This window comes from Mytilus californianus, unplaced genomic scaffold (genome assembly GCF_021869535.1).
Source record: "Mytilus californianus isolate M0D057914Y unplaced genomic scaffold, xbMytCali1.0.p SCAF_40, whole genome shotgun sequence".
In the NCBI taxonomy this organism is placed as follows: Eukaryota; Metazoa; Mollusca; class Bivalvia; order Mytilida; family Mytilidae; genus Mytilus; species Mytilus californianus.
In genome coordinates, this window is record NW_026262691.1 from 1405817 (window position 1) to 1433741 (window position 27925).

Genomic DNA, 27925 nt, shown 5'->3' on the forward strand with positions numbered 1-27925 from the left:
TCTAAAATTGTATCCCACTAAATGGCACACCTATAGGAAGCTTGTGTCAAAATATCAATTGACTATGATTAGTAGTTGCTGAGAAAAGTGTGACGAAAGGTTGTTACGGACGGACACATGGACTGACGGACGGACAGAGGTAAACCAATATACCCCCCTTCCCTGTTGGGGGTCAGGGTATAAAAAGGAAACCCTTACCTTTATAAAAACCTACGAGTGTTCAAAAATACATATTTGCATGTTTTCATCCTTAATATACACATATATTTGCCGCTGGACATTAAGCAGCCATTACACACACACTTGATACAAAACTAGTAATTTCTTTTGATGTTTGTGTACTTTGCAAATCTTATTGATTGTCGATTGATTCATTATAACAGGACAAATGACTCAGTTTATTGCAATTGTACTGACTTTATGTTTTAATTCAACTGTATTTTCAAAATTGCAAATTCATAAAATGCCTCCTCCATCTCAAGCATAAAGGCAGACATCTTTCTTTTAAAACTGTTCAAAAGCCAATATCTTTCCACTGTTAATTGATCGAATGGATACTGATGCAGTCGTATCGAACCAGCAATTACAACAAAAATGTTTCATAGTTACAACTAGAGGAAATGTGTCCATAGGATACGTATGCCCCAACCTACATATGTAACAGGAAGTTGAAGCGCAACCATGCTGAAATTAACATACAGGATACAACTCATCATGATGTAGCTGCATACCAAATTCCAAATCATTCCAAGATACGATTTTAAAGTAATGCTTGAGGAAAGTATATATGGGACGTACATTTAGATGTACGGAGGGAAAAACTTATACTGCCCCGATGCCAAAATTGTGTGTTTTTAAGCAGTAAATGTTGCTGTGAAAAGCATTGCTAAAACGCACATAATTTTTAAGGTCATTACCTCAGATTACAGAGTTTACAGAATTTAAAACATCAAAACTATATTGATTAATTGGTAATGCCTAATGGTTCAATAGAATTGTATCGAAGGTTTGAATATAAAAGATATATTTTTATCATCTTGCACCAACTATAAGAAAAGATATGTGATAATGAGACAACTATTCACAAAGACCAGAACAAAAAGTAGATCAAACCATTACAGGTCACAGTATGGTCTTCAACAAAAAAGAAAAATCCATTTCATTATATATATGGCAAGCTTACCATTAACTATGTTTCACCGTTATTCCTTATGAAAGTATATTAAGACCCACTTGAATTGTGAAGTTCAAGCTTTTTTTTGTCTTTTTCAACTTAAGTTCCATCCAGTTTTTAATTGTATTCACAGAAAACTTAAAATTCTTATTGTGCTAGTCAACAGAAAATCAACATACTGTTACATTTATTGCATATGAGTGAGAACTGATCCTCGGAAATAAGTATGAATTGGAACAGGTACTCTAGCAAGAATTTTCACTTTTCCGGACAAATAAGGAACTTCCATGTATGCTGTAAATACAAAATATTCAATAGGGTCGTCATGGTTGTGTATAAGGACATATATATGTTACAATTCTTTTCTTTAATTTGATATAAAGTTTGCTGAAATATTCACTGAAGTTATAGGTCAGCAAACAGGAGAGTTTTTATAACAATAGCAATAATAAAATGCTCCGCTGGGGCGCAGCATGATACGACTGCAGAGGTCAAACCCTGAACAGTTGGGGCAAGTATGGACACAACATTCAAGCTTGATACAGCACTGAATTTGGATTGTATTAAATATTTGACACAGCATAGGTTTCTGACATACAATGAAAGTGGTCTAAGAACTTAAAAATTTTTAAATTACCTATTCAAACCATATCATTATTATTTGCTTTTATATATAAATCAATAAATAACCAATTTAAAATGGAAAATTTTAAAGAAAAAAAAGGAAAAAAAAATCCCCCCCCCAAATTTTTTGAACCCCCTTATGATTCATCACCCCCAAACTCAATCCCAGCTTTCCCTTTGTGGTTTGGTACCTTGCAGTAAAATTTCAGAGAGATCCATACACTTGAACACAAGTTATTGTCTGGAAACTAGAAAAATGCTTGTTTTTTGGCCCCTTTTTGGCCCCAAATTCCTTAACATTTAGGGCAATTACCCCCAAACTCAAACCTAGCCTTCCCTTTGTGATATGGAACCTTGCAGTGCAATTTCATAAAGATCCATACACTTACACACAAGTTATTGTCCTGAAACTAGAAAAATGCTTGTTTTTTTGCCCTTTTATGGCCCCTAATTACTAAAATTTTGATGGAATTACCCCCAAAATCAATCCCAGCCTTCCCTTTGTGGTATGGTACCTTGCAGTACAATTTCAGAGAGATCCATACACTTGAACACAAGTTATTGTCTGGAAACAAGAAAAATGCTTATTTTTGGCCCCTTTTTGGCCCCTTATTCCTAAACTTTTTGGGCAATTACCCCCAAACTCAATTCCAGCTTTCCCTTTGCTATATGGAACCTTGTAGTACAATTTCCATACACTTACACACAAGTTATTGTCATGAAACTAGATAAATGCTTGTTTTTGGCCCCTAATTCCTAAAATTTGGAGGCAATTACCCCCAAAATCAATCCCAGCATTCCCTTTATGATATGGAACCTTGTCGTACAATTTGAGAGAGATCCATACACTAACACACAAGTTATGTCTGGAAGTTACAAAAATGCTTAATTTTGGCCCCTTTTTGGCCCCTTATTCCTTAACTGTTGGTACCATAACCCTCAAAATCAATCCCCACCTTCCTTTTGTGGTATTGAACCTTATGGTAAAATTTCATTGAGATCAATTCACTTTAACTAAAGTTAGAGTGCGAAAACTTATGTGTCTTCACATGACGACGACGACGATGACGCCAACGTCATACCAATATACGACCACAAAAATTTTTTTGCGGTCGTATAAAAAGGGAAAAAAAATTCCCCCTCCCCCCAAATTTGTTGAACCCCCTTATGATTCATCACCCCCAAACTCAATCCCAGCCTTCCCTTTGTGGTATGGTACCTTGCAGTACAATTTCAGAGAGATCCATACACTTGAACACAAGTTATTGTCTGGAAAGTAGAAAAATGCTTGTTTTTTGGCCCCTTTTTGGCCCCAAATTCCTAAACGTTTAGGGCAATTACCCCCCAACTCAATTCCAGCTTTCCCTTTGTGATATGGAACCTTGTAGTACAATTTGATAAAGATCCATACATTTACACACAAGTTATTGTCCTGAAACTAGAAAAATGCTTGTTTTTTGGCCCCTTTTTTGCCCCAAATTCCTAAACTTTTGAGGCAATTACCCCCACAATCAATCACAGCCTTCCCTTTGTGGTATGGTACCTTGCAGTACAATTTCAGAGAGATCCATACACTTGAACACAAGTTATTGTCTGGAAACTAGAAAAATGCTTATTTTTGGTCCCTTTTTGGCCCCTTATTCCTAAACGTTTTGGGCAATTACCCCCAAACTCAATTCCAGCTTTCCCTTTGTGATATGGAACCTTGTAGTACAATTTCAAAAAGATCCATACACTTACACACAAGTTATTGTCATGAAACTAGAAAAATGCTTCTTTTGCCCCTTTTTTGGCCCCTAATTCCTAAAATTTGGAGGAAATTACCCTTAAAATCAACCCCAGCATTCCCTTTGAGATATGGAACCTTGTGGTACAATGTCAGAGAGATCCATACACTAACACACAAGTTATGTCTGGAAGTTACAAAAATCATTTTTTCTCCCTTGATGTATCATACAGTTAAAACTATTGTATAATTATAATCCAAATCGGATGAGAAATAAATTTGCTAGAGCGCTTACATGAACATTTTGTCCATTTTTTTAAGTTATAAAGGGGCATAACTCCCATAAAAATATTTGGACAGGACTCATCTTCGAACTCACCTGAGATATAAGTGAGTTTAAGCTACTGTATAAATATCATCAAAATTGGATGAGAAATAAATTTGCTAGAGCGCTTACACAAACATTTTGTTAATTTTTTAAGGTAAAAAGGGGCATAATTTCTACAAAAAAATTCAGACAGAACTCATCTTCGAACTTCCTTGAGATATCATTGAGTTAAAGCTACTGTATAAATATAATAAAAATCGGATGAGAAATAAATTTGATAGAGCGCTTACAAGGTGGACAAACGGACGGACACACAGACGGACAGATGCAGGGACAGACAACCAGCATTACAATATCCCCCACACCGCGTTGTGGCATGGGAAAAAAAAATTACAGAAACAAAATCAAATTAAAAATTGACCATTTTGGCTCTTTTTAATTCCCACTAGTTCAGAAACCATAAGACAATTAAATCTGAATGAAAATAGTGTTGGAAAATTCATAAGGCCAAATAAAATAATATGTGTGTTTCCTATTACATCTTTGAAAAAAATAGGGTAGGTACGTAAGGATTTTTTTTTTTATTTTACATTTTTTTTTACATTGAGTCTATGGGAGAGAAATTCTGACTTTAACAGTGCTTATTGAAAAATGACCGAAAAAACTTTAAGGTAGGCTATTTCTAAGCTTAAAATATAGGGTACATTGTAGATAGGGAAATAGGAAACACACCTATTTTTTTATTTGGCCTAAGGAATCCATTGAAAAAAAAATTCGTAAGGGTTCCACGGAACCCAGTGTCTCGCCTACTTTTTCTGTTAATCGCAGGCTCTACAAAAATGAGGAAGTAAATCAATAAAAATATTCCACTTGATACTATCTTTTGATTGTAAGAAGCTTCAGTCCAAGTTTGGTAAAAATCTAGGATAGTTTATGAATCTAATAAATGTTTAAAAACTTTAACTGCAGACTGAATGCAATTTTATCTGGAAGAAAACAAAATTTCCTTCTAGATACTAGCATTTGATCATAAACAAGCTTCTGTCCAAGTTTGATACAAATCCAAAATAGTATAAGAAAGTTATTAAAATTTTAAAAACTTTAACCACAGAGTGAATGTGTTGTTTCCTGGCAGAAAATCTAAGTCCATTTAAAAGTAAAATACGGAACAAATAGATTTATTTTTTTACAAAATTTTCTTCTAGATACTAGATTTTGATCATAAACAAGCTTCTGTCAAAGTTTAGTACAAATCCAAAATAGTATAAGAAAGTTATTAAAATTTTAAAAACTTTAACCACAGAGTGAATGTGTTGTTTCCTGGCAGAAAATCTGAGTCCATTTTAAAGTAAAATAAGGAAAAAATGAATTTATTTTTTTACAAAATTTACTTCTGAATAATATCTTATGATCATAAAAAAGCTTCTGTTCAAGTTTGGTACAAATCCAGGATAGTTTAAGAAAGTTATTAAAATTTTAAAAACTTTAACCACAGAGTGAATGTAATATTTCGCCGCAGAAAAACTAAGTCCATTTATAAGTAAAATACGGAAAAAATGGAATTTTATTTTTACAATATTTACTTCTGGATACTATCTTATGATCATAAACAAGCTTCTGTCCAAGTTTGGTAGAAATCCAGGATAGTTTAAGAAAGTTATTAAAATTTCAAAAACTTTAACCACAGAGTGAATATTTGTGGACGCCGCCGACGACAACGACGCCGACGGAATATAGGATCGCTATGTCTCGCTTTTTCGACTAAAGTCGAAGGCTCGACAAAAACCATTGTTGTAATTGGACAAGAAATATAAAAGTTCATTTTATGGGGTCTGGCCCCTTATAGCTAAGAAACGGTACAAAAAACCCTGAAAAAACCAGTTCTAACTTTATAACAGAATTTCATAAGGGACATTTAAAAAAATCCCATCAAAATTGGACATGAAATAATTGTTCCACTTTAAAATTAAAGAAAACACTAACTGTGCCCTTTTTGGCCCCTATTTCAAAACCAAAAGGGGCCAGCACCTCCAAAACACAATTTCAAGCTGTATCTTATGGTTACCAAACTTATGTTAAAATTTAACAACAATTGAACAAAGATTACTCAAGTTCCTGTCAGGAAACTACTAATTCGGATGCAAACGCAGACATTGACGACAGACAGGGCCACACCAATTTGAGACTGCAAATTTTTGAGGTCGTATAAAAACTGTACAATTAGTTCAAAATTGTCATTTCAGGGCAAGATATATCGTCATATGATTTCGGTCATATTAACTTTTGTGTTCATCTTTTATTAATCTTAACATTTCTGCAATTCAAAATTTCTTTTTATCTATTATACTTTTTTAAATAATGGCCAAAAACAGAAAAATTTGTGAAAAAAACATCATTTAGGGCAATAACTCCTAAAAGATATTGTCAAATGATTTTGGTCATTTTAACTTTTTCGTAGATTTTAAATTGCTGAATATTTTTGCAGTTTAAACTTTCTTTCTATCTAATTTAGTTTTTGAAAAAAAGAGTAAAATTTGCAAAAAATTGTCATTTAGAGGTAATTACTCCAATAAGACATTGTCTGACAATTTTGACTTAAATAGAAAATTCTGGACATTTTTGCCCCTGTCGGATTTTTCCCTATTTGGTTTTTAAGATACATTTATAAGCCAATGTTTACATGTTTACCCCTATGTTCTATTTTTAGTCTGGGCTACTAAACTGGAATTTTTTTTTCAACTATAATTTTACAGCATTTAAAAATTTGTTTTTATTATATTACTAAAGAAGCCATCTGCTACAAAATTTAACATTTTGTTTAAACAAACTAAACTGTCTTTACGTCTGTCAAAAATTTACCAAAGTTAAGATTATTGATTATTTGGAATAAAGGTACAGAATCAATGTAAAAAAACTGTAAGAAATACCTCAAATTTTATTGTACATTTTTGTAATTGGAGTGTCAGAAATGTCACAAGGAATCCATAAAAACAATGAAATCAAAGAAGAATATATTTAAGTTTTTTTCAATTTACCCACTTAACAAATATCAGCTTAATATCTGTAACTGTTAAGAAAACTAGAAGAAATGTGTCCATAGTATATGTATGCCCCGCCAAACAGGAAATTGATGTGGGACCATGACAAAATTCATATACACTATACAATTAACTTTCATGCTTAAGCTGCATACTAAATTTCAAAACATTTTTTTTATATGATTTAAAAGTTTTAGTTGACGAAAATTTAACTGTTGGTCACATTAAAATTCTGAGTAAAATGTCCAGTAAACAGGAAGTTGACATACCACCATAACAAAAATCACATACACAATACAACTCATCATGCTAAACCTGCATACCAAATTTCAAATCATTCTCTTGTACGGTTCTAAAGGTTTACTTGATGAAAATTAATGTGTCAGTCACATTAAAATTCTAAGAACAAGCATTCTGAGAGTATGGCATGGCAATACATAGTCCCCTACTGAGTAAAGATTCGTTTTACTGGAACAAAATGCTAACTTGTTCTATAACTTGTCATGGTTCAAACAAAAAGTAAATATCATGTCAATATCTTCAAGCATGACTAAAAACAGTGTGGAAAACTGATTGTATGAGTGAATAAAAATTAGATAATTTTTATATTTATAGCATTCAGAAAATTAGTTTATATTAAATAACAAACAAACCTGCCACAAAATTCTTCAAGAATGTCTTTTAAAAATGAGTTATCTCCCTTTGTACAGAAATATGGTTTAACATAGTACTCTAACATTAGATATGGTCCAGAGTTATGGTCCATAACTCTGGACTAAATCATCAGACCGGAACAAAATTTCGAACTTGATCTATTAAACTTGTCATGATAAAACTATATACCAAATATCAAATCAATATCTTCAAGAACGAAGAAAAAAAGTGTGGGAAGCTGATTTGCAGGACTGACGGATGGACAGACGGACAGATAGACAGACGGACGGAGTGCAAACCTAAAGTCCCCTCGACTTTGTCGGTAGGGGACTAAAAATGTCCAGTAAACAGGAAGTTGCTCACCACCATAACAAAATTCACACACACAATACAACTATTCATGTTGAAGCTCCATGCCAAATTTCCAATCATTCCCATGGATAGTTTCATAGTTATAGTTGACAAAAGTTTGTACGTACGTACATACATTAAAATTCTAACTTAAATGTCTGGTAAACAGGAAGTTGATGTGCCACCATAACAAAATTCCCACATGATACAACTCATCATTCTGAAGGTACTTGACGAATTTCAAATCATTCCCATGTATAGTTTCATAGTTATAGTTGTTAAAAGTTTTGTATGTATGTACAGAGGGTAAAACTTATAAGCCCCGATGCCAGTAGGCCAGGACATCAAAAAGACAGGAAAACTATTTATGTATTGAAATTTTCTAAGTCGAAGGGCTATAATCCTTATAAAAATCAAATATGAGGTCAATATCTGTAAGCGTTAATAGAGTCTGGAAAATTGTTTGTTGTGGAATGACAGACAAGGGTAAAACTATATGCCCCCAACTTTGTTGCAGGGGTATAACAAATCCTCATTAAATTTCAGGAAAAGTTTATGCCTAAAGATTTAAGGCATTAATCTACATGCCTAGGCATAAGCTTATTGCCTATGATTTACATGCAAGCTTCATGCCTGGTTCTACTTATTGCTTCTAAAATACATGAACCACCTTGGTGGTCTCATGGTTAGCATGCTAGCCTTGAGTGCGAAAGGTCGTGAGTTCGATCATTGGCCAGGTCAAACCAAAGACTGTAAAATTGGTATTTGCTGCTTCTCTGCCAAGCAAGTGTCATCAATGAGTAAGAGCAAAGACTAGTTGGCTTGGAGTCAGAATAATGTGTCCAAGTAAGTGGTATATCTTCCTGCAGACTGCTACCTTGTGAGCTATCATGTAAAAAAATCCAGCTCAGCGTGAGGTCTAGAACAAAGCAGGGTTCATTTATCACACATTTACATGCTCTTGTCCTGAATATGCATATAAATTTACTACTGGACTTTAAGCCACCACTCACTCAGTCACTCTTAAATACATGTTAAACTAGAAATACTGTGAGCATAGCTCCCTAATTGATACCCCCACACCCACATAGGATACATGAATGGCAAAATCCCATATTTCGGTATGGGAAACCCCAAATGTTGATCAGATCAAAATTTAAAATAGGAGGTGCACTAATGCCATCATGTAATAAAGATTCTCTGAAAGTTTCATCAAATTCCATTCAGTGGTTTAGTAGGAGTTGGGGATGGCATACCGGTACCCCTTATCACAATGAATGGCAGAGTCCATGTTTTCACTATGGGAAACCCCAAATATTTGTAAGATCAAAATCTAAAATAGGAGGTGTACTATGGCATCATGTAATAAAGATCCTCTTAAAGTTTCATCAAATTCCATTCAATAGTTTTGGAGGAGTTGCGGATGGCATCATGGTACCCTCTCACTAGTAGCAAGATTTCAGTCTGAAACGGTCATTTTGGTCTGATCAAGTCTTAATCGACTGAATTTACCGCTAGGGAAAAACGTTAAGACTTTTTAAGACTTTCAGACGCTGTTCAGATATGTCGTGTTCAGTCCGTTCATTCATGTCAAGATAAACAAGACAGAAGGCTCTAGCTGTTAAACAAGATATGTTAAGACGGTTTTAGACGAATTCAGACCAAACATAAAAAGTAATGTTCAAAATTTTCAGATCGGGTTAAGATCCGTTTAGTTTGTCAGAATGATATTAGGAGTTACGCCCCTTCATGTGGGTGATACATTTTAATTACAAAAAAATTTACAATATAAATGCTAGAATGAAAAACGTATATTTTTAATAATTTAACATAAAATCATTGGTTGACTTTTTATTTCTGTTGGTCTTTTTTTAAGAGATTAGTGATTTTGTTTTGTTGAGGAAATAATTATTCGCATATAACTGTTTATGATTTTATTTTATTTTTTATTTTCTGATGTTAATTTATGTATTTATCTACTTATTCTTTGAAAAGAAGTAATTGCAACTTTTAAACATAACATTAACAAAAGAGTGAAAACACCTTATAAATTTCTTGCGTCTGAAGAAAGGTTCAGGATTTAACTTCATCGGGAATGATCAGCGTAAATACAAATATGTTTTATGTCAGATAATTTATATCGTTAATTTCGTTATCTTTCGATACTTTCCTCTAAAACTTAATAATTACTTCGTGGCATTTAGTAATCATTCCCCGTGCGTGTTATTCTTTTTATATTTGGACAACCGTCTTTTTTTTTTTTGCTTTTATTTCGTAGTGATGCGTAGTCACTAAGGCCGCATCAGGGAATCATGTCTCCAAGTGCAGTTAATATTCTGAAAACTGCACTAAGACCGTGACGAGACAATAAAACTATAAATAACATACCATCGGAAAGAAGAAGATGTTGATGGGGGGATTACAGAATGGAGAATGATTGGCAATAAATATAAAGAATAGAGAAAGTGGATAAAAAATAAAGAATAGAGAATAATAAGGTGCTTGAATATAAAGTATTGATAATAATAGACAAAAAGTTTAAAGAATAGAGAAAATCGGCAAAAAAATTTAAAGAAAACAGAAATAAAGGACCCCCTCCAGATCCTCATAGAACTTTCCGTTAAAACAATACAACCTAATTTAAGTTCAGCATCGAGTATATATCCTAAGGCTTGTAAATGCGTTAATCCTTTCTTTCATTTTAATAACAATTGTATTTAATATAAAATAATTAAGTATTTATTTGTTTATTCAAGTTGCACTATAGCAAATAATTCTTCTTCTTCCTCTAATAGTAATAAATGTATTCGTTATTTAATATTTTCTGTCAATAAAGATTGAGTGCGATGGCACGTGCCAATAATCAAAAGGTAACACAATCAATGATCCTTAAACTATTAAAAACTTGGCAATGACAAGGGCTATTTCACAATTACATCATATGTACACCTGTCATGGTATCATAGCTCCATTCATGTATGTGTAATTTAAGGTTCTGACACATTTTATAATAGCTTTTTTCTAAACACTATTGGCGACATTGTTAAAACTACACGAACATATCACAAAACCGCAAATTTAGTGGTTAAAAAAGATATACGATAATGACAAAAAAATAATTAAAAACTAAAAACAAAACAAAATTCTGTAGGAAGTAGCATATATTTACATGTATAAATTGTCTAGTGATTTTATTACAGCGGTATACTTGTTTTATACACAGACCATATTCTGATTATATTCTATGCTAAGATATTGACAAGACAGAAATAAATATGTTTAAAGTCGTTTTAAATCAATTCATTTCACAGCTATGGCAAATGTTCCTTCCCATTGTTGGATGGAGGTTAAATAAATGTGAACAATAAAAAGATGTATATTTCTTAGGCATGGATCTAGGCATTTCTGACGTATCTTTGATAGCATGTTTTTTTTTCTATCAAAAATGTATGCTGGTATATTTGTAACTCTATGTGTTTACCTAAAATGTTATCACGGTATTATTTGCCAAAAAAACATTATCCGGAAAACTATATAATGGCGTTTTGTTCTTTAATTCTTTTTTTGTGACTTTCTAACCTACCTTCTAATTTATACGTTAATCCAAACAGTGCAAGGGTGTAATGCAAACATACAAAATTCGGCTTTGGTGTATCATGTTAAAAAAATACCCACAAATTATGATAATTTTCAACAATTTTAGATAAGATTATGCAAGGAAATGTGTTTTTGTTTCCTATTTATCTAGCAATATTGTATCTTTTTTTACACAAAGATGTCGATAAATAAATTGGATACCCTGCATTTACATGCATTTCAATAGCATATTGTCAAATTGTTAAAAGATCTCCTCCTTAATAGGGAATCAGTTAGTATTGAAAGTCCCTGTCCTAAATTATTGAATTTGTCATTCTGCATTGACAATATTCAATTGGTGTAAGTAATACGCACTCATTCGGGCTAACGCCCTTAATGTGTATCTAATAGATATAGGAAGATGTGGTATGAGTGCCAATGAGACAACTCTCCATCCAAGTTACAATTTATAAGAGTAAACCATTATAGGTCAATACATATTATTTTCTCCCTCGTTTCACCCCTCCGATAATAAAGTTTTTTCTTAACTAGATATCGTAGAAAAAACCAAACACAGTATAGTGTTGTGCGTTCGCTACAAGATCGCCTTGAATTTAGAAATGTAGGACAGAAAGTCACAGGACAAAAAGCCACAGACAAAAAGTCACGGACAAAAAGTCACAGGACAAAAAGTCACAATTCAGTGTTGAGATTATTTTTCTTCAAACAAGAAAACACTAATTTAGAAAATAAAATTTTTATTTTTTCTTGAACTATTATATGTGAAGTAACTTTGTAATTAAAATTTATTCAATAAATATCAATAATGATCAAATAATTGTTATGAAAACAAAATGTCAACGTGGCTTGGTACTTAAATGGTTTCATTGTGCCAAGAAATATATCCTTTGCATGATTAAAATTTTAAAAAAATTTCATTTATCAAGGCTTATGAACAATTTCCTAAACTTAAAAACGAATATATGTAATAAAAAGAAAATATTTCAAGATCTTTCTCTTATATATTTAAACAATTGTCAACAAATTATTTGTGACTTTTTGTCCTATCAAATTTGTGACTTTATGTCCTGTGACTTTTTGTCCTGTGACTTTCTGTCCGTTTACCGAATTTAACATGTTCAACATAAATATATACAATCAGCCATACAAAAAGGCATAAACGATAGAAACGATAATGTTACATACATAAGATGGGTAAATGGGGTGGGAGGGGAATAGTATATCAAACTAACCTAGTCTTTACTATCTTGTAACGAACGTCGCATTGTCTAACACACCTTAAATTTTCCTTATATACTGACTGCCGAAATCGCCCGTGCAGAAAGGAATTCAATGGGTATTACCCTATCTCATTTAAATAAGAAAGACCGTTATATATAAAACATAGGACCGTAAAGAAATGTAAATATTGTATTTCGTATAACTATAATATACGTCCTTGGATGGTATAACTTACCATATAGGTTGTTACCTTCGTTTCCGGTACACTAACACTAATAAGCTGTGATTTCTTGTTTATCATAAGTTTCAAAATTTGTATCAACTAATTCTGCCTCTTTAAAGGTCAAATGAAAGTAAGTCATTTCACTCTACTATGGAATGAAATAAACGAGAGAACTTTTTTTTTTTCTCTATTAAAACATATTTGATACTTTTTGCGCTATTGTCATATATCGAAAATTCAAAAAAAATCTAACATTTCCATAAGCTTTCTGTGATTTCCCCGATTCACCATTAAAATGTCATGCCACTTGTTATATGGATTCAGAAAACAAATTTACAAAATTTATTACCACACAATTGTAACTGTTCCTTTCTTTATTAACAAAGTTTAGCGTAAATATTTACGACTATAAAAATGAGTAACAGTGGTGGTCTATTCTGCCTGGAAAACAATGCGGACTAAATCTGTGTACAGTGCACGTGGCTGATCCAGTCATTTTAAATGGGGGTTCCCAACCAAGGATAAAGGGAGGGGATCCAACCGTATGTCCTTATTAACAAAAGGGAGTCCAAAATCCTCCCCCTCCCCCCAAATCTGCCACTGTGTGTACCTCTGACATTAAATTTTACAAATATGCAAATCGATACTTGTTCTGTTAGGAAAGTTTTCAATTTTATATAATAGAAGTAGGTGAATTATACAGCAGACATAATGGTTTTCTTGGTTAGATAGAGGAATTCTCTACCCCCGATCAAGAATCTCATTAAATTGTACGGATGTGCATACGTATTAGTCTAAAATATAATCTTTCATCTTATCAAATTTGAATCTCATGATTTTTGTAAAATTGCGGAATTAAATTTCCAAAGTGATATTCAAACTTATTATTCAAAGACAAACTGACAACGCCATGGCAGAATAAAAAAAAAGTCAAAATGACAAACTGTACATATATGCTAACTTATAATATATAGAACACACTTCATGGCTTCATAACCATAGAAAGACAACGAAAGATCATATCATAAACAAAATTGTATTGAAAGGTCAATGATAAGAAAATTTTAACGTTTGTAATACCTAGTACTACATAATTTTTTTTTGAAAAGTGTTCTCGTCCTGAATATGCATGAAATGTTTGCCACTGGACGTTTAAGCAACCAAAAAAAATAATTAAACAGTATAAGCCACAATTGTATCCATCACTTGGTGTCTGTTTAGGGGCCAGCTGAAGCACGCCTCCGGGTGTGGGATTTTCTCGCTGTGTTGAAGACCCATTGGTGGCCTTCTGCTGTTTTCTGCTCTGTGGTCGGGTAATCAAACTCTGAGAAAACTAACGGATTTTAATCAGATCCATCTATCTTGACACCTCAAACATGCGAACACTATATAATTTTAAACCTAACTGACTAGCTATATAGTAGTTTTATTGTCGAGCCTTCGACTTTTGTCGAAAAAGCGGGACATAGCGATCCTACATTCCGTTGGCGGCGGTGTCCACAAATATTCACTCTGTTGTTAAAGTTTTTGAAATTTTAATAACTTTCCTGGATTTCTACCAAACTTGGAAAGAAGCTTGTTTATGATCATAAGATAGTATCCAGAAGTAAATTTTTAAAAAAAATCCTTTTTTTCCGTATTTTACTAATAAATGGACTTAGTTTTTCTGCCAGTTAACATTACATTCACTCTGTGGTTAAAGTTTTTAAAATTTTAACAACTTTCTTAAACTATCCTGAATTTGTACCACACTTGGACAGAAGCTTGTTTATGATCAAAAGCTAGTATCTAGAAGGAAATTTTGATAAAATTTTGTTCCATTTTTTCCGTATTTTACTTATAAATGGACTTAGTTTTTCTTTCAGTCAACATTACATACATTCTGCAGTTTAAGTTTTAAAACATTTATTAGATTCGCAAATTATCCTAGATTTTTCCCAAACTTGGACAGAAGCTACTTACAATCAAAAGATAGTATAGAGAGGAATATTTTTATTAATTTTTTTCCTCATTTTTGTTGAGCCTGCGAATAACAGCAAAAGTAGACGAGACACTGGGTTCCGCGGAACCCTTACAAATTTTATTAAACAATAAGTTTGAACTTTTTAAAATAAGTTATCCATGGGGAATACTTAAAAAACTCACGATGTAACAATGAATATTTAAAACTTTTCCGAAATGGCGCCAATGTAGTTTTTATTTTTTTGGCGCAAATGAGAGATTGATTTTTTCAAAATTGGCGCAAATGCAATGCACCCCCTCTTTGGAGCCATTCAAAAAGGTAAAATTCACCTGTATTGGTATTGCTGGTGTATATATGTCACACGTTCCATCTACAATATACGGAAATGACACGGCTGGGTATTGTAAAGTTACTGAAGGACGTTTAATGTCAAATTCATATCCCCGGGCGAAAACATTATTATTTACCTGTTTGTCAAAACGCCGTTTGTACACTTACCAAAGTGTCATTGATCTTTCACGTTGTCTAGTCTGAGATAAAAAGTTTAGGCAATTTTTGTAGGTTTTTAAAGTGAACGGAAAATGAGCTTTGCAACAGTGTCTTTAACATGTCTAACGATAATAAAAATAATGTGGTCCTTCAATGTGACATTTTACAGAGGCAGGTATAAATATTTGTAAAATTGGCTTAAATATTTCATTTAACAGCAATTTGTAGAACTGATTATTTTTATCCCTGGAATACGTGTAAAATAATGAGTATTTATATTATTTAGATTCTTTCATATAATTGTTTTTGTTTATTGTATTCTCGAATTTTAAATATTAAACTCATGACGTTTAGACCTTGACATTACGTGTAGACACCTGGGGCGTGTTTTATTTGTCTCTTCTGCACATCTCCAGAATGTCTTCTGGTGAAGAGTCCAAAAAAAAAAAGGAATCTGGACCTCTTCTGGAGATATTCTACGGAAGATCAATAAAACAAAAATTCAATTTGCCGTCGAATATAGCAGATTTTTGTTATGTTGGATGTCATATTAAATGAAGTTTACGATGATTTTATAGAAAATTAAGATACGTCTGGTAGACATGACTGTAAAAGTGTGCTCGGTTCGTGACATTTTTCTTTGTTCTTTCCTCTAACTCAATTTTGCTAAACAAATCAGGCGTAAACCCCCACTATTTGATTTTTAAGAATAATCTTAAACTGCACAAAAAATCGTCAATGTTTGTCTCGAATATGATCAAAAAGGACATCTTGTCTACCCAATTTTTTTTAAAGTAACCAAACTGGATTATTTTTGTATAAAGCAAAGATATCGGAAAGTTCTCAAAATCATTTTTCTCTGGTGGTCCTTGAAGAAAATCTTCTGGTCCTAACTATTATTTCTATTGCATAATTTCGATGGTCAAAACCTTCGGAAAAATTTCATTGTATATGGACTTTTATGCAAGTATACAATGTATACCAGACATTTCTCAGACTGTTTTTTCTTCTTTTTTTTCTAATAAATCCGTTGTTTGTGTACTGATCTCAGTACTATAGTTGTATTTAGCTTTGAACAAACTTCCAGTAATTGTAAATACTCTTATTTCGGTGCTTTGTGTCTATTGTCTTAATGTAAGTTTTTTGTGTGTGTCTCGTACCGATCTTTTGAGTTAATCTAATTGCAATTGATTGGTGCAGGTTGTTCTTATATTGTACTGTTACACCACTGTCCCAGCTTCGGGGAGGGTCAAGCTCTCACAAACATGTTATTGTACTGTTACACCACTGTCCCAGGTTAGGGGGCTGGTTGTGCCGGATCATGCTAACATGTTTAACCCCTCCACATTCTGTATGTATGTGCCTGTCCCAAGTCAAGAGCCTGTAATTCAGTGGTTGTCGTTTTTTGCTGTGTTACATATTTGTTTTTCGTTCATTTTCTTTTTGTACATTAATTAGACCGTTAGTTTTCCTCGTTTGAATTGTTTTACATTTGTGATTTCGGGGCCTTTTATAGCTAACTATGTGGTATGGGCTTTGCTTATTGTTGAAGGCGGTACAGTGACAAATAGCTGTTAATTGCTGTGTCATTTAGTCTTTTGTGGAGGGTTGTCTCATTGGCAATCTTCCTTTTTATATCAACCCTGCCATATTCTTTGTGTGCCTGTAACAAGTCAGGAGCCTGTAGTTTAGTTGTTGTCGTTGGTTCATGTCTCAACTCATATTTGATATTTTGTAAATTATTTTGTTATGTATAATTAGGCCGTACGTTTTTTCGTTTGAATTGTTTCTCACACTTTTCACGTCGGGCCTTTTGACAGTATCGGGTTTTGTCATTGTTGAAGGCCTTAATTACGGTTGTCTATAATTGCTTACATTCACTTCATATTTGAACTCCGGTGGATAGTTGCCTCATTAGCAATCATACACTTCTTTGTTTTTATTTATTTACCTGACTATTAAACTCGTGTTTTGAAGTGAGTCCTGAACATGCATGACATATTTGTCACTGGGCGTTAATAATTAGCAACAAACAATCAATCAATTTAAACTTGTGTTAAATAAGAAGAAAAACCATTTGATATCCATTCATTTAGTGGGGTGGGCTGGTAAGAGCTGAAAAATATGCATAATAAGCGACAGATTAAAAATGTTAATAATGCCCTCTATAAATTTAAACTGACCACCACGGAATAGCCCAAGTGTTGAAAGTAGCGTTAAACACCAATCAATCAAAATCCCTTCCCTAGTAGAATATCAAATAGTCGTCCCTTAACTGTTATTGTCCGTGCACGTGTAGTTCTTATATTTATCCAGCTTATCGTCCTACACGGATCCATGTCCTATTAAGACTGTCATACCATAAAAACGTTTATAACACAGCTCACATTCCAGACTAAACGACGCCATGTTTCTTATGTGCCTCTGCTGTCTTAACTACCTATCAAAAAAGAAGAGGTGGAAGAGAGCCAGAAGATCTTCCCTATGCAAAAAACCAGAAATGGACCTCTTCTGGCTCACTACTGAAGAACAAAAAAAAAGCCTCTGTTTCTTGTTGAAGACTGATTTACCCGGTACGTCTAAACACCACTTAGGCCGCATTGGTGCAATAAGCTCTGGAAACTGCACTACGCCCATGATGGAACAGTCATATAAGTACCAAGGTCATTCAGTATGATAACGTTGTAAATAAAGTGCATATATTTAAATTTTGGTGTAAATGTATTTAGAAATGAAAGAGTTATTAACATTTTACATGGCACGTGCCGACTTTTGTGTAATGTGTCCAGTTATGATAGTGTTGATTGAATCCACCGAAGCTTGACAAATTCATATAAACCAATACCAATATCTTTATTCCCAAAACCATTGCAGATACATCTTAGGTACAGAGAGAGTGCAAAATAGGAACATGAATATGCATCTATTTACAAAACATATATACAATACAGTGGTTTCCAAATAATATACATTTTAGCTAGGAGGACCCATATGTTTATTTATACACTTTATAAACTTAAATAATCTTTTTAGCTCTGACTGTTTTGTTTAATTTGCTCATCAATTTTCTAAACTTGAGTGTATTAACACGAGCCAAATAGTACTTATCAAGGTATAATTTTCTACTGTCGTTAAAAAATGGACATTCTAGCAGATAATGAAATTCGTCTCCAATGCTACCAATATTACAAAGATGACATTTTCTATCATTTCTATTAACATTATTCCACCTCCCTGTCTCTCTTGAGAGTCTGTAGTTTGTGGTTCTATATCTACATAAAATAATACTTTCGTGCATAATCCAAGATATTGAAATATTTTTTTTTCAAATTTTAATTCTAACTTAAAAATTCTATAATTTACTGATTTTGTAGACTATTGAAATTGTGTATTCCGCAACTGTTTGTATTGGTCTTGTAATCGCAACTTTAGTGCATCTTTTAACCATATATCAATACCAAAACATAGAGAAATCCAAGTATTTGAAAAACCACATTCATCCAATATATTTTTAACTTTACTCACAAAAAATGTACATACATTATTAACAGTAAATAGTGTTTTTAATAGTGTATATGCGATAGAAGATAACATAGTCTCTTTAGCAGATACTAATTTACACCAATAAGATACTATTGTTAATTTAAAGGATATCTACCAAGTTCTCCGTATACCATATAGCTAGGTGTGGAATTTTTCAGTTTCAAAAGAAGTTTACAGAATTTCTGATGGATTCTTTCTATAACTTCAACATTACCATGCCCCCAAATTTCACATTCATACAAAAGTATGGGTTTCACAACTTTATAGAAAAGATCTTAGTGACACTGAATGGAAAGATTATGTATGCGGCCTGATTTCAACACATTAAACATAGCTTTTGTGGCTTTTTCTGCTAAGTGTTTCTATGCTATTTTAGTATTACCAGTTCTAGATAATAATATGCCAAAATAGTTAAATTCTTTTAATATTTTCAATATCAGTGCTGTCTATAGCTATAAAAAAATGTAAATTTGACGGCATTCTGCCTATAGAAAAAAATCATCACTTTAGTTAACTTTAAGCTTCCAAATATTACAGTATTCACTGAAAGAATCCAGCTGTTTCTGTTAATCATCAGCACTTTCTGCCAATAGTACTGTGTCGTATGAACTAAGGATATGAATGGAAAGGTTAAATATGCATCAAGATCATAAATTAAGATTGATTATTATAAGGTAAAAAAATATGTTCAAAATTGATTCGAAAATATTAAGAGATTTAAAAGTTATTATAAAAAAGAAGATGTGGTATGATTGCCAATGAGACAACTCTCCACAAGAGACCAAGTGACACAGAAATTAACAACTATAGGTCACCGTACGGCCTTCAACAATGAACAAAGTCCATACCGCACAGTCAGCTATAAAAGTCCCCGAAATGACAATTTAAAACAATTTAAACGAGAAAACTAACGGCCTAATTTATGTACAAAAAATGAACAAAAAAAAACAAATATGTAAAACATCAACAAACGACAACCACTGAAGTACAGGCTCCTGACTTGGGACAGACACATACATACAGAATGTGGCGGGGTTAAACATGTTAGCGGGACCCCAATCCTCCCCTAACCTGGGACAGTGGTGCAACAGTACAACATAAGAACGAACTATAAATAAAATGCTTCGCTGGGCGCAGCTTGATACGACCGCAGAGGTCGAACCCTGAACAGTTGGGGCAAGTATGGACACAACATTCAAGCTTGATACAGCTCTGAATTTGGATTGTGATTAAATATTTGACACAGCATAGGTTCTGACACAGAAAGAATGTGGTCTAAGAACTTCAATTTTTTTAATTTACCTATTATGGTCCAATGTCCAAAATCAAAATACATGGTTAGATTCAGCATATCAAAGAACCCCATATATTCAATTTTTGTTGAAATCAAACAAAGTTTAATTTTGGACCCCAACTTGAACAAACTTGAAAACTGGTCCCATAATCAAAAATCTAAACACATGTTTAGATTCAGCATATCAAAGTACCCAAGAATTCAATTTTTGTTAAAATCAAACTAAGTTTAATTTTGGACCCTTTGGACCTTAATGTAGACCAATTTAAAAAACGGGACCCAAAATTAAAAATCTAAAAACACGGTTAGATTTGGCATATCAAAGAACCCCAATAATTCAATTTTTGATGAAATCAAACAAAGTTTAATTTTGGACCCTTTTGACCTCAATATGAACCAATTTGATAGCGGGCCCACAAAATAAATCAAAGCGCGAAAGCGCTGTAAAGGCAGTTAATTACAGGTTGTGTGTATTTTTAGTCCAGTTATATCATTATCTTGCATAGTACATTGTACTTATCAGAGGTGGCTTTCAGTATTTCAGATTTAGAGTTCTCTAATGATATTGAACAAGTTTTATGAATGTCATATTCTGAGCACTATATGAAGGCGATTGTTCTCACTTGTTTACGAACTAGTGCATTATGTCCAGTTAGTACCTTTTTTATCTATGTTTATAGTCAAATACTGTTTAAAATAGTTTGGCATTTTCTTTTAAGTAATAAGTAAATGTTATCAACTGTATTTTATTCAACTTTGCAAATGTGGTTTGTTACTGGTAAGTACAATGTATGGATGATAGTTGTTTCATTGGCAATCATAACACATCTCTTTATTTATATAATGATCTATATTCAACGACCTCAGGTACAAAAAAAATGTATGTAACTAAACTATGATGGGAAACCTTTGACTTCTTTCTTTAATATAAACTTTTGATTTGGTACCATAGAACTATGTAGAATAAATGTACATTGCAACATGTCAACTCTTTCAATGACAATACTTTTTTTAGAAACTATAACTCCAAGCAAAATTATATTTCCAAGTATAAAGTAATTTATGAATGAAACAAGAGTGCACACGCTGAAATGTCTCGCCTTCTTTACTATAATCATTGATATTATGTTGATAGTCCTAAATATAAAGCTTTATTACAACTGTCACATAAACTTAACATTAACCAAGTAAACTAAACATTGACCAATGAACCAAGAAAATGAGGTCAAGGTCAGATGAACCATGCTAGGCAGGCATGTACAGCTAACAATTCTTCCATACAACAAATATAGTTGACCTATTGCTTATAGTTTAAGAAAAACAGACCAAAACACAAAAACTTAAAACTGAGCAATGAACCTTGAAAATGAGGTCAAGGTAAAAAAAAACCTGCGTGACTGACATATAGATCATAAAATATTTCCATACACCAAATATAGTTGAACTATTGCATATAGTATTAGAAAAAAAGACAAAACTCAAAAACTTAACTTTGACCACTGAACCGTGAAAATGAGGTCAAGGTCAGATGACACCTGCCAGCTAGACATGTACACCTTACAATCATTCCATACACCAAATATAGTAGACCTATTGCATACAGTATAAGAAAAACAGACCAAAACACAAAAACTTAACTATAACCACTGAACCATGAAAATGAGGTCAAGATCAGATGACACCTGCCAGTTGGACATGTACACCTTACAGTCCTTCCATACACCGAATATACTAGACCTATTGCTTATAGTATCTGAGATATGGACTTGACCACCAAAACTTAACCTTGTTCACTGATCCATGAAATGAGGTCGAGGTCAAGTGAAAACTGTCTGACGGGCATGAGGACCTTGCAAGGTATGCACATACCAAATATAGTTATCCTATTACTTATAATAAGAGAGAATTCAACATTACAAAAAATCTTAACTTTTTTTTCAAGTAGTCACTGAACCATGAAAATGAGGTCAAGGACATTGGACATGTGACTGACGGAAACTTCGTAACATGAGGCATCCATATACAAAGTATGAAGCATCCAGACCTTCCACCTTCTAAAATATAAAGCTTTTAAGAAGTTAGCTAACGCCGCCGCCGGATCACTATCCCTATGTGGAGCTTTCTGCGACAAAAGTCGCAGGCTCGACAAAAAGGAGTTCTTAATTAAGTAATAAACTGATTCGCTGAGCGCAGCTGGATACACCCACAGAGGTCCAACCCTGAACAGTTGAGGCAAAAATGGACACAATATTCAAGCTTGATACAGGTCTGAATTTGGATTGTAATTAAATATTTGACATATTATAGTTTCTGAATAAATGTAGTCAAAGAACTTGAAATCGGTTATATGAATTGAATTTATATTCAGTTAAAGATTTCTTGCTGTTGTGCAATACACTGTGCTGTTGCGCAATACTTAATAAATCTGTTGCCAGACTATAAACAAATAAAGTTCAATTTCTTCTCAATGTCATATTTGAAATTTATGAAAATCAATAGGGAGATTACATCAATAGCTATAAATAAATCACCAAAGTTTCATGCGAACTGCTTAAAGTATTTTTGAGTTGTTGTCCAAAAACTGGAAAATCCCCCCCTTTTTAATGAATAAAACCCCATAACTCAGTAATGTAAAATCTAAAATTTATAAAATTCTAAAGGGAGGTTACGGATTGATAATTTAGTCTTAGATGCAAGATTTTTTTATCAGTTTGTGGCTTTGAACTAGCTGTCAGTAAATGCGAGTACACTCAGATCTGTACTTAGTGTCTTTTTGTTGTTTGGATGTACAACTACCCGGCCACGTCCACTTGTATTTGTATTTATCCATCTGATGAGTTAAGCCTCTTTCAACTGATTTTTATAGTTCGCTCTTATATTGTACTGTTACACCACTGTCCCAGGTTAGGGGGTGGGTTGGGATCCCGCGAACATGTTTAACCCCGCCACATTCTGTATGTACATGTATGTGCCTGTCCCAAGTCAGGAGCCTGTAATTCAGTGGTTGTCGTTTGTTTATGTGTTGCATATTTGTTATTCGTTCATTTTTTGTACATAAATTAGGCCGTTAGTTTTCTTGTTTGAATTGTTTTACATTGTCATTTCGGGGCCTTTTATAGCTCACTGTGCGGTATGTGCTTTGCTCATTGTTGAAGGCCGTACTGTGACCTATAGCTGTTAATTTCTGTGTCATTTGGTCTCTTGTGGAGAGTTGTCTCATTGGCAATCATACCACATCTTCTTTTTTATATTTACATCAACAGATATAAACAATTCACCAAAGTCAAGGTGAGACAACAAAACTTAGTTGTAAGATCTCTGAAATTATTTACACGGTACAAGTTTTTCTAATTGTTGGAGATTGTATGGTGACAGTAACACCTGTAACTGCTTAACCCATTTCTTATGCACTTTGGTTCGATAAACTCACTGAATATCATACCACATCTCCTTATTTTTATATGCATTACAATTTACATGTGCATGTAATTGTAAATAATATTTATATATATATATCAGAACAAACTTCATTGCGTCACTTTTATTTATGCATCCTTTGGCACAATACAAGTTCTAAAATTACACAACATAAAACAACTAAATGTTATTTCAGATGAAAGTTTTGTTTCAGTTCCATTCATAGGATTTCTTAGAATTTTGTATGTTTTGCCAAGTCCAATAATTAGCTCTATGTGCACATGTTAATTGGAGACTTTTCTATCCCGTATAAGAGTTTTGGAACTAATTCTGTTTCTTTTTTTGAAAAAAGTGAGCAAACAAATCTTGCACATTTAAACCTTTGTCTGCCATCACACTGTCACCTGGATCACATAATTGAACTATTCTACATCTTTCAACTATTTCACAGTCACTGGTACAACCAACATATGCATTAGAGACATAGTTGACTAAACCACCAGGTGTCGAACATACAAGTATTTTCAGTGTTTCTGTTTTTATATGATGAAAAGGTTGCCTGAGCTCTAGGAGCTTTAGGTTTTATCACGGGATATTCTGTGCTGTCAATAATAATCCAAGTTGTAGGAAACTTTAATTCTAAGTTGGATGGCGAAAAATACCTGACTAAACCACTAAATGGCCAAGTGTTAGCCTCACGCCACTGTTTAGACATAAAAACAATCCATGTTTACACAATATTCTTAACACTAGTTTCAATCTAGAATCTAGACAGTTCAAAGTTGGTTGTATAATGCATCAATTTCATCAAAGTCATAAAAAAACTGATTTTCAAATGACACCCTATCAATTTGAAAATATATGTATCTCAAACAATGTGCTGTTGGACCAAGTGTGGTCAAAACAAATAAAAATTTAGTATACAACTCTAAACCGGTATAAAAATGCATGGCTGTGTCACGTGTCTTCATTTCAAAATTCTCTGCTGAAAATATAGGCATTGATGGTGTTTGCGTAATTCCATCTGTGAAGCTCAACATTAGCTCGGCAGTTGGTGGTGGACAGTCATAAATCCTGTCTGCAGTATGAATTACTTCTTCAGGAAAACCAACTTTACAATCAAAACTTTCCTCTAGATTTCTACTACAATATTCATCAAGTTTAGTTCTTTTGTTTTCACAGGAAACTGCCCTGATTTTTCTTTTTGCGGACGATTCAGTCTCTTGCTTGGTCCAGGAAAATAGGCTGGGATTGGCAGTAGACTTAAGTCTCTGTATGGTGGGTTTGTGCCCTGAAAAAGGTTATAAAACATTAGTTTTTTGATAATTAAATGAACTTCCATTAGCAATGCATACTTTGTACAGAAGCAAGTTAACTCGTACCATTGTAAACTCGTACCACGTAAACTCGTACCAACGTAAACTCGTACCACTGGGAAGTCGTACCAATCAGAACTCGTACCACTGCAAACTCGTACCATTAAAAATATATTCAAAAATACGAAAGTTTTATGATTTTTTTTTTGGTAAACTAAATAAAAAAAGTTGAATTACTTGAATTTTATACTAGATTTTAATGAAAACTTAGACAAAAATACGAATGTTTTATGATTATTTTTTTTTTAAGCTTTATACAAAAAATTAAAATATCTTTGAAATTTATACCAGATTTTAATGAAAATTTAGACAAAAATACAAATGTAATTTCTTAATTACCATGCTAATAAATATATTAAATTCCTTTGATTGTGTGATTATTGGTTGATTATTAACTAATCAACTTGGTTTTTTTTATCTTTAACTAATCAACTTGTATAATCATATAAGCATGGTCATATTCTGCTGAAATGTGCTGAATATTGTATAAAAATAAATTTCATACTTTCTAACTGTTGGTCATAAACAATTTTAAACCTTTAAAACACAATCAATAAATTCTTTCTTTAAATAAAATTCCTTTTAGAAACAATAGAAAAATACCCAAATCTATTCAATGTTACTGATTTGGAATGATTAAAAATTAAATCAAATAGTTGTCAGTAAAAGTTTAAAAAAGAGTCTATTCAAGGGAGACAACAAAGCCAATCTGCCACGGTTTTCTCTATCCAATTAGACAAGGAAAATTAGCTACAAATTGGTTATTGTAATTTCAAATTATATACATTTTACAGACTTGAGAGGTATTGAGTGAAATTAAAGTATATATTCAGTTAAACACCATTTGAATGCATTTAAATAAGTGGGTACGAGTTTACAATGGTATGAATTTACCGTGGTACGAGTTAGCAGTGGTACGAGTTTGCATTGGAACGAGTTTTTGTTTAGTGGTACGAGTTGACATTGGTACGAGTTACAATAGTACGAGATAACTATAATTCCTTTGTACTCGTAACCTGGCAAAATATTAACTAGATTTATTCATTACAATCTGGATAAAACTATGTTAGCCTGATTCAATGTACATCAAAATGTATGTTATGTAAATCCAAAGGACAAACAATGAGAGACGTATGCAACAAACATACATTGTTTGTACCTAAATAACTATAATATAGATGAGAGCATGTCATTGTTTTGTTCCTGTTAACATTGTCATTGATATTTTTCAAGAAAGTCTATGAGGCGTAGCTTATGCATTCCTGTCATTACTACATAAGCATAATTACTGCTAAAATAATTCTCAGTATGATATACCTCTTGTAAGAAATCATTATAATTGTAGCAAGCACCAAAAAATCTCAAACAGATCACATTGAATCGTAATCCAAAAAATTATGACGTCTTGAATTAACCACCCCCTTTTATTCTAAAACGATAATTGCGGTTGTAAACTGACTTTGGTTTATTCGCATGGCGATTACATATATAACTATATATTTTAAAAAGAAAATAGAGTTTTACCATGAATAGTTTCCTGCACGTAGTCTTTTTCAGTAAAATGTGCCTTGCAAACAACAGCTGATTGAAATGGACTCCACGATTTCATCGTGTTCTCGTCCAATCTGCGTATGGGCCATGGCGTTGATCCAACTTTTTCTTCTTTTTAAGTCATTTGGAAATGCATGTCCTCCTCTTAAATGACATCCAGGTACACAACAACAAGTACTTGGCATCGTTAATTAAAAATGCAACTGTAATAGTTGCACAGTGCAGAAACCGGAAGTTGAAGTACAGGATCGGCTACCACGGCGCCACCTATTCAGGAACGATAATTTGCTACTTTATATAACTGCGAAATAACAATAACGTTAAAGCACTGCCTTTAAAAATCTAAATACATGGTAAGATTCAGCATATCAAAGAACCCCATATATTCAATTTTTGTTGAAATCAAACAAAGTTTAATTTTGGACCCCGATTTGGACCAACTTGAAAACTGGGCCCATAATCAAAAATCTAAATAAATGTTTAGATTCAGCATATCAAAGTACCCTAAAAATTCAATTTTTGTTAAAATCAAACTAAGTTTAATTTTGGACCCTTTTGACCTTAATGTAGACCAATTTGAAAACGGAACCAAAAATTAAGAATCTAAATACACGGTTAGATTCGGCATATCAAAGAACCCCAATAATTAAATTTTTGATGAAATCAAACAAAGTTAAATTTTGGACCCTTTGGACCTCAATGTGGACCAATTTAAAAACGGGGCCCAAAATCCAAAAACTTAATACACGGTTAGATTCAGCATATTAAAGAACCCCAAGAATTCAAGAATAAAACCCCATTGAAATTGATCAAGAAATAAGCAATTTATACGAAGTATCTTCTTTTGCACAATACTGTGCAATTGAATATTTCTTGCTATTGTGCAATACTGTACAATTAACAATTTCTTGCTATTGCGCAATATTGTGCTATTGGATATTTCTTGCTATTGCGCAATACTGTGCAATTGAAGATTTCTTGCTATTGCGCAATACTGCGCAATTGAAGATTTCTTGCAATTGTGCAATACTGTGCAATTGAAAATTTCTTGCTATTGCACAATACTTATTATATAATAATTTACACATCCTGTTTGGTGTGTATCTCCTACCATATCATTATTCTTTGCTTTTAAATATTAATCAGAAATAACCAACTTAAAATGGAAAATTTTAAAAGAAAAAGAAAAAGGAAAAAAAGAAAAAAAAAGAAAAAAAAAAAATCCCCCCCCCAAATTTTTTGAACCCCCTTATGATTCATCACCCCCAAACTCAATCCCAGCCTTCCCTTTGTGGTATGGTACCTTGCAGTACAATTTCAGAGAGATCCATACACTTGAACACAAGTTATTGTCTG

At 32.9% G+C, this 27925-nt stretch overlaps 2 protein-coding genes across 2 annotated transcripts in view; both read right to left on the reverse strand.

The window, feature by feature from the left end:
- Positions 1–27925, reverse strand: part of LOC127699760 (uncharacterized) — an 80096-nt gene that overhangs the window by 19894 nt on the left and 32277 nt on the right. The window lies entirely within an intron of this gene.
- On the reverse strand, positions 23752–26873 carry LOC127699770 (uncharacterized). The gene is made up of 2 exons (XM_052203126.1): positions 26543–26873; positions 23752–24933 (listed from the first exon to the last, which is right to left on the reverse strand). The coding sequence occupies exons 1-2, from the start codon at positions 26625–26627 to the stop codon at positions 24419–24421; spliced, it is 600 nt and encodes a 199-aa protein (XP_052059086.1). The 5' UTR covers positions 26628–26873; the 3' UTR covers positions 23752–24418.